An 8,888-nucleotide genomic window follows, 5' to 3' on the forward strand; every position below is an offset into this window, starting at 1 on the left:
AGAGCTCTGTTCTAGTCGGCATGGGATTTGTACTAATGTGAGTTCTAGAGTTGTTCCCACTAAGCCATTCTCAGGGACTTGTCGCCATAGCGGCGTGCCTATATTTACATAAGCCCGAGACCTCCAACTTTCCCAAAATACAAGTTTTGAGCAGCCCTGAAAGTTAGAAGGGGGCCATTTTGCATATTATTATTATTTTTTTTTTAAGGCACATCCACACACTCTCCCCCCTCTCTCAGAAGCAGCTTCTTATGTGTTTGTGTTTATGCAGGATATTTGGGTTCCAGTCTGGCAACGTTCCCACTACCATTCGGCCTCGGAATGCCATTCCCCCCAAGTTTTTCTCATGACAAAAAGACAGACCCTCAGAGGCGCTGCTGGCAGCTGAATTTCATTAGGACTTTGATGGGAAACTCAAGCTGGAATTACAAACATCTGTGGTTCGGCTTCCCTTCCGCAAGCCGTTTCCCAGAATTTAACTTCACCACACCAGGAGCGAAAGAGAAAAACAGTTGAAAGTGGCGCGCTGCTCTTGGGAAACCCAGGAGGCTGATTAAATATCTGGCTATGGTCACTATATCTTAATGAACTCACAGACGTCCTTACTTTAGAAAGCTAATAATTATTTATAAATACTAATTTGGGGACTTGTAGCATGCGCCCAAAAAAACTGATTTGAGTGGTTTCTAACTCAAATGTCTCAAAATTATATCTGTCCACCATTATGTTTATACGATTGTAATGAGCAAGCAAATCCCCTAAGACTTTTTATGGCATTATGTACTTCATAAAACTACAAGTCAGATTTGAATACTCGTGAACTTGTCATTTCGTTTTCCAAACTACTTAATTTTTTTTTTTTTTTTTTTTTTTTGAGACAGGGTTTCTCTGTGTAATAGCCCTCGCTATCCTGGAACTCTCTTTGTAGACCAAGCTGGCCTTGAACTCACCGCGATCCACCTGCCTCTCCCTCCTGAGTGCTGGGATTAAAAGCATGCACCACCACGCCCTGCCCAACTACTTATTTTTTTATTTCTTAATTTTATACCCATTTGCTTTGCTTTGTTGTTGCTGACACTTGGCTTCTCTAGAAATTTAGAAAAACACATCCTTTTTTCCCCCACAACTATTCAGATACTGTATTGCTGCTAAAAACCTATTTGAAAACTATTAAAGAGAAGGATTACGAGAGACACACTACGGCCCCTCTGCTCTTGGGTTGCACAACTGGGAACTATGCAGTCAAAAGTTGAAAGTAATTAATTTTACAAACTGGTAAAAGGTCTAGATGACAAAGAGCATTTCGCAAAATGCTAGCCACGCGGTACCTGAGCTTAGTGGACGTCACAGTTGAAGTCACAGCGGCAGAAAGGAGCAGGGGAAAAACGGAGGGGAGGCTGAGGCGGTGACGCATCTACGTGCAACTTCCCAGCAATCTCGCGAGGCAAAGGATGCTTCCACTGATTTTATGATTAAAAAAAAAAAAAAAAAAAAAAAGGCAATCCCTAACAGATGAGCTCATTTGCACAAAGTAGCGATGCTCGAAGTCTGGACACTGATTCACACGTCTATCTGGCCACAGGTCCATGTTCTACCTCTGAAGAAAGGTGAATTTCAAATATGATGGAGACAGCAAGTAAACTGCCCCTGGGCTAAGTCTGGCCTTCAGATATACTTGGCCTTGAAGAGATTTAGAAATTGAGTCACCAATTTCGGTTAATCCAGATTCTAGTGGTGTGAATGTAATCCTAGCACCTGGGGAAGCAGAGGCAGGCGGATCTCTGTGAATTCTAGGCCAGCCTGGTCTACGAAGTGAGCCCAGGACCACTGTGTACCTGTACCAAGGCTACACAGAGAAATCCTGTCTTTAAAAAAAAGAATACAGATTCTTTCTTTCTTTTTTTTTTAGATAGGGTTTCTCTGTGTAGCTTTGGCTGTCCTGGAACTCACTTTGTAGACCATACTAGCCTCAAACTCAGAGATCCTCCTGCCTCTGCCTCCCAAGTGCTGGGATTAATGGTGCCTGGTCTATCTTCTCTTAAAAAGCAAACAAGCTTCCAGAAGAGCAGGCAAGCCTGAGCTCTACTCTGGAGGACTGTCTCCTGTGAGTCAGGGCTGGTCACCCACCTCCTTAGCTGGCTCCATTTAGAGAATTTTTGCATGGCTTCTGTAGCAATCCTAATTTTTAAAATCCTTTTGAGCCACAGCATCCAGCAATTCCACTTCTGGAATAGGTACTCAAAAGAACTGAAAACAGGAAGTCAGAGCCAGATAGTTGCACGCTCTTGTTCATAGCAGTATTTCATATCCTCAAGAGGATGAAACCACACTTATTTCTGTGGATGGACGAACAAACGGATGCTCTATACACGTACATCTGTGCGAATGTAGGCAAATTATAAGTATAAATATATAAATGCAAACAGAAGCTTTAGCAGCAGCGATTCTGACACATCTACAATGTGAGTGAAGTCTGGAGACTCCTGCTTGCTTCTCCTGACGACTACACAAGCACCAAGGCACTCGCATACCACCTTAAATGCGCCCCCTCCCCACCGCCACCGTAAAAGAAAAAAGGCAAGTCAGGGAAGAAGTCTTCAGCTACCAAGTCTTCATTGTCAGTAACAGTTTACACAGCTTACAAGACTCTGCCATTAGCACTGGATAATGCTTGGCATGCTATTTTATACTTCTTCATTAAAAAAAAAAAAATGCTCCCAAAATTTTAATAAGATAGTCCCTAAGGATGGTTCTGTATAATTTTCTAGATATTCTTGCAGGGTCAAATTGCTTTTATGAATAAATTCCTTCCCGGCCTAGCCATTTCACAGCTAGAGAGAGAGCGACTCGGGGTTCCTGGCTCTGTACCCGGTTCCATGTTTGTGCGATGGGGGCGGCGGGGGGGGGGAGGGGGGGAGGGGCCAGGTGATAGCTGTCTAGTTCTGCTGACTCATCATGGCGGTGTCAGGAACATCTTAGGTAGCGTTAGCTCCGCCACCGCTGTGATACCCCAGTCTTTCTAAAGTAAGATGTATAGAATCTTGGCTGTTTGTTGGGTAGAGTATCATGTCCTCCTGGTCTACCTCATTTTCTCCGTGGTACTAAAGCGCATGTGGCCGCTCTACCAGAGCATCGGTCCGTTCTGCTTTGTGCAATGCTGGTTGTATTTTTTCTCTCAGATTGCTTGTCACTGGAAGGTAATGGTGAAACTATCTTTTCTTTCTTTCTTTCTTTCTTTCTTTCTTTCTTTCTTTCTTTCTTTCTTTCTTTCTTTCTTTCTTTCTTTCTTTCTTTCCGCTTGGTACCCCCTTCTTTTTCTCTGTATGTGCTAAGTCTCTATCTAGATCTGCCTGTTGTGTGAGTGAAAGAAACGGAGGTTCCAAAGACCGACCTCGTGCTGGAGCGGCACTCCAGGGTAGCTGCCTAGGCTAGTGGCTGGAAGATTTATTGTCTACATAATCTTTTTCAAAGCAAGGAGGCTGAGATAAGAAATAGGAAAGCAGATAGTCAAGGAGATACAAAGACTTTGCGTAAACATTCTGCAGCCCTGCAGTCAATGGCAGGGAGCCTAACAGTGTGGCAGGGCGCGGGGCCACATGCCAGCACAGACAAGAACGAGGGCAAGTCCCTCAGAACTAGTCTCCTGTAGTACGTCTCTAAGCGAGTCACTTTGTCCATGGGCACATGAAGCACTGATATTTTGGGCGGGCGCGGGTTGGGGGTGGGGGGCGGTGAAGTTAGCGGTAATGATAGTAACAGTAACACTCAATCAGGTTAGGCCATGAAGTCCTCCTTCCTCCTTTCCCGGGAGCTTCCTCGCCTTGATCAGCGATTTCGCTTATTTTTCTCACTTAGCGGTGGAACTCACCTCCGCCCACTCCCACTTGGCCCTTCCAGCATCTCTTCTTTGCCATGCATTTCTCAATGTCTTTGCGTGGCCTCCATCTAGCTTCTCCCTCTGGCCCAGTGTTCTTGGCGTCGCTTGACTCCTGGCCTGTGTCTCAATAGGCAAGAACCTCATTTTCCCTGAGGGTACACTCTACGCTGGTACTCTCCTCAGGTGCCATTCTCTCTCCACGCCTTCTTTCCCTTCTGGGATGGTCAAGAAGACTTCAGGGAGGTTCTGATCACTCAGAACAAAACCCTCATATTTCTACCTTTGTTTCATCTTTTCTATAAATCATAACAACCCTACAGGCAAGAGGGGAAAAAAACAGTTTTTCTCTCCCCAGCTCTGGGCAAACTAACTATATAACCCATCACACCCACACTCACACACACACACACACATATACACACACTCACTCACACACACTCACACACTCATACACTCACATACACACACACACTTGCACACACAACTTTTATACTTTCACTTAGTTTTACTCCCTACAGTGTACCTGACAAAATGAATTAGGCCCTCTTCTCCTTTCAAAATGCTGTCAGGATATTGAATGCTTCTTTTGAGTCTTACTGATGGCCATCTCGCCCACCCCCACCTCCTGAAAAGTCACTGCTGTCACTGTACACTCAGCAGTGATGGACTCAGTAATTTGCTTGTCAAGAAGCAGGAGGAAGCCAGGTGCATGCTTTTGATCCCAGCACTTGGGAGGCAGAGCCAGGCAGGTCTCTGAGTTCAAGACCAGCCTGGTCTACAGAGTTAGAGGACGGCCAAGGCTACACAGAGAAAACACTGTCTCAAATAACCAAAAATTAAAAAACAAAACAAAACACTAAAGAAAAAGAAGAGGAGGCAGGAAAATCCTCAAGTGGAGTGTAGAGTTGCCTCTGGGTGTGTCTCTTTCACATTCTTTCCATCCTACAGGGAAACCTTTCCCAAAGAAAGGTGGAACCTTTCTTCTTGGCCTGCCGGTCTTTTCATTCGGTTAATTTTTTATTCACATATGCTTCCAGCTCACACTGAATACCATTTTGGGTCAGAGACCCTGCTTTAGGACAAGCACACAGTGATGGAGGAGCTGGGGAGAGCATGGGCCCGGGGTGGGGAAGAGGGGGGAGGGGCGGGACTGCTGCCAAGCTCCTCCCACTGACCCATGCTTGCCTTGGGGTTTTTGTTTTTTTTTTTTTCCCTTCTTTTGGAGAGTTAGTTGAAGAATAACCATTCATATAAATCCAATTCAAATAAAGTGGAATTATTTTTAGAGCACCCTCCCACCCACATGTTGAACCCCTCCTATGAATAATGTGGGCATGCTCTGTTTTATGTAAATACAGTTTCCTGACCCAACCCAGTAAAGTAGTTGTGCCATGTTATTAAGTCTCTGGAATGTATTTGGTTTAAGATCAGCTCACTGGCTATAAAGAGCATGGGAAACCTGCTGGCAGGGTACTGGGATCATCCGGAGACCACAGGCGAGCTGGAAGCTTTGGGAAAGTGTCCTTTGGAGACACAGTTCTACCCTGTCTACTGTGATCTTTCCCAGGATCACTAGTATCTTCTTTTTCTCCCCTAAACTTCCCAACTAGTATTTTGTTTGACCCCAGTGGACCCTGACAACATTGCACATTTAACTTACTATGGGACATTTTTTTTTTTTTTTTCTGAGTGGAAGAATATAGGAAAACATAGATACAACATGAACAAACATTAAGTCAGATAGAAGCATAGAAATCTCCGAGAAATGGCACCAACTAAGGTTTTGTTTTGTTTTGTTTTTCGAGACAAAGTTTCTCTGTGTAGCTTTGGCTGTCCCAGACTTGCTTTGTAGACTGGGTTGGACTTGAAATTACAGCAATCAGCCTGCCTCTGCCTCCTGAGTGCTGGGATTAAAGGCATGTGCCACCACACCTGGCTAAGGTTTGTTTTTTTTCAACCTAATCCATCTATGAAAATAGCTCAACATGTGAAAATCACTTATACCTATGTGAGACACTGCACACCTTCATTGCAACAGCTACAGAGAGTATAAAATATGTGTCAAAGATTTCTTCAAGCCTTGAGTTTTTTGTTTTGTTTTGTTTTTAATCACCAATTTGGGCAAACTATTACTTGGGTAAAGTCAAGACACTTGTACATTAAATATGGTCAGCAAGTCTGCCATCTAAAATGTTTTGCTTTCATTGCATTGGACTTGTGTGAAAAATTGCTCACAGCCTCAATATTCACTTTAAGGTCCCCTAATATTCAAATAATCATTATGCGATGCAAATACAGAAAAAATAGTTATTATGATATGACATGATATTCTATGATCATCTTTTTAGATGTAACATATTTAAATACAGAATGCCTGAACAAGTTGAATCAAGAAGAATCATGAAAAAAATAGCATAAATGTTTACAGTTGGCACATGATAAAGACTTATTGTTTATCTGCAATTCAAGTTTAATCGAAGTGTCTTATACTCTGTATCAATTCTGCCCTTACACCGAGCATTTCATTCAGGGACTTTCCCTGCTGGAAGCAACAGGTGTGGAGATAATGCTGCCTGGGTTGGTTCCAAGCACGCAGAGGAGTGCCTTCCCATTGATGGAGTTTTGCAGTCTGGCCTGTCCGCTGTGTCTGGGTGTGATCAGAAGTCAGGCCCCTTCGTTCTCATGGAGGTCCTATTTTGTCCTGAAACAAGAGCCTGGAACGCTCAGATTCTACCTCTAAGGAAGCATGACGAGGGCTCTCAGTTAAGAAGGACCATCTTGCCATTTTATTTATCAATAATTAATAACTATAGTTATATTACCAATAGGTAGAATTAAAAGCAACAGCTAACACTTCAGTGTTTCAGCACTATTATCAGCCTGCATCACTACTTCAGTTGTGTGATTGCTGTAGCTATAGGTACAGCAGCATGTGTGTGGGTATGTGTGTGTGTGTGTTTGTGTGGTATGTGTGTGTTTTGTATGTGTGTATATGGTATGTGTTTTGTGTGTGTATGTGGTATGTGTTCTGTGTATGTATGTGGTGTGTATGTGTGTGTGTTGTGTGTGTATCTGTGGTATGTGTATGTGTGTTCTGTGGTATGTGTGTGTGTTCTGTGGTTGTGTGTGTGTGTGTGTGTGTGTGTGTGTGTGTGTGTAGTGTATGTATCCGGTTAGGCCAATTGCTCTCTCCTTTCCCATGAACTTAGGCGACTTCATTTTGCTCTCACTTAGCATCTTCCATGGCCTGGACATGCTACTGTCTGTCCAGGCTCAGGGGCTCTTAAATCACTTACTATGGACATATCCTTCTTCTCCAAATGTCTACACTTTGGCTATTTCTCAACTTAAAAGTCTCTTGGTGTATAAAAACAGCATCTCTTTGAATCCACATTTGATCAATAGTGTTTCCTGACCAGCTTTACTTTGGGAACTGAATGGAGCTTGATTTAATTTTGTTTCTGGATTACAATGGTTCATTTCTGTTTAAGGTATCTGCCCTGAAATTCTGTAACAGCTTCCTTCACCGATAACTGCCCCCCCCACCCCCAGCCTTTCAAAAGACAAGTTAGGTCTTTTAATAATATTGCTCCCATTGTTCAAACAGCAAAGACAATGGCAGTGAGGGGCACGCACATTCAGTGCCAAGGCTTGACGTAATGATCATTGGAACACACCTAAGACCACCACCCACATACTGCTGCGTTCTGTGAGTCTAACAGACCCATGAAGGTGTTCTCATCTCATCAGGAGAGATGGGGGGGGGGGAGGGAGGGAGAGAGAGACAGAGAGAGAGAGAGAGAGAGAGAGAGAGAGAGAGAGAGAGAGAGAGAGAGAGAGACACAGAGAGAGACAGAGAGACAGAGAGACAGAGACAGAGACAGAGAGACAGAGAGACAGAGACAGAGAGACAGAGAGACAGAGAAACAGAGAGAGACAGAGACAGAGACCCTAGTCCAGGTGAAAGTCAAGGTTGTCAAAAAGAGCCCGGAGAGAGAAAGAGGACTGTGGCCCCGATGGCTGGCACAGGTGAGGAGTAGGATGGCAAGAGCAGAGAACACTGTACCTCAACAGCGGGCAACAGGCGTCCCAGTGTCACGCGTGCGTCGCCGGGCTCAGATGGGTCTTGCCTGCCGACCACTGAGCTCCCCTCGATGTCAAAAGGAAAGGCATTGTAGTCCCCTGACGCAGCGCTGGAGCCGGCAGCACCCCAGAGGAGCCACAGGGGCAGGACTGAGCACCAGGCTGTGCCCCAAGCCATCTCTCTGCTGATATTCAACAGGCCCTTCCTGGAGCTAAGGAGTCTTGTTGGGCACCCCGAAGAGGTGCGGCGTTGCCTGGTGTTTTATCTTCTCTGGGCGGGGAGTCCAAGCTGCAACTTTGTTGTTGTGGTTGTTGTATTTAAAAAAAAAAAAAAAAAAAAAAAAAAAGAGGGACTGAGAGTCAGCTCGGTTTCTGTCTCTCTTGCTTGTCTTTCGCTCCCACTCTCCCTCTCTCACTTTGTCTCTTGCCTCCCGCTGCTCACGAGGAGGCTTGAGCTCCCGGGACCTTACAGTTGGATGGAGCGTAGCGCCCCAGGAGCATCAAAAGGCAGCCGAGCGGGACTGGCATGAGCCGGGCGAGCGCGCCTGGCCACCTCCTCTCCCTGGCGGCTGGGACCGAGGACGGCGCGGCTCTGGCTTCCTTCCCACACTCATTCTCACCACTCCCTTTCCACCTTCCCCTTCCAGGCCCTCCCACTCCAAGTTGATTTTCAGACCCTGAGGTCAGGCCTTTCCTTGTCGCCTGCTTCCCCTCCCCCTCGCAGTTTGGAGCCTCTCCAAGGACTCCAGATGAATATTCCGAGTTCCTGATTGCTTTCCCCACATCCCTTATTGACGTAGCCAAGGCGCCGGATGTCTGATCTATATTTATATAGATTTGTATGTGGCCCCCACTAGCGTACAGGAAAGTGGGTGGAAAAGGGATTCCAGTGGCGGGAGGGAGCCTGAGGTAGTTGACCTCAGGAGCC

At 45.4% G+C, this 8,888-nt stretch overlaps 1 protein-coding gene across 1 annotated transcript in view; it reads right to left on the reverse strand.

Annotated features, from left to right (window-relative positions):
• Lama4 (laminin subunit alpha 4) overlaps positions 1 to 8,283 on the reverse strand; it is a 152,599-nt gene extending 144,316 nt beyond the window's left edge. The window contains exon 1 of the mRNA XM_051164581.1: positions 7,944 to 8,283. Coding sequence (XP_051020538.1) covers positions 7,944 to 8,138 — 195 coding nt within the window. The 5' untranslated portion in view covers positions 8,139 to 8,283. The remainder of the gene's footprint in view (positions 1 to 7,943) is intronic.
• Positions 8,284 to 8,888: the final 605 nt, after the last annotated feature.

The sequence above is a fragment of the Acomys russatus genome, chromosome 21, assembly GCF_903995435.1.
Source record: "Acomys russatus chromosome 21, mAcoRus1.1, whole genome shotgun sequence".
Lineage (NCBI taxonomy): Eukaryota > Metazoa > Chordata > Mammalia > Rodentia > Muridae > Acomys > Acomys russatus.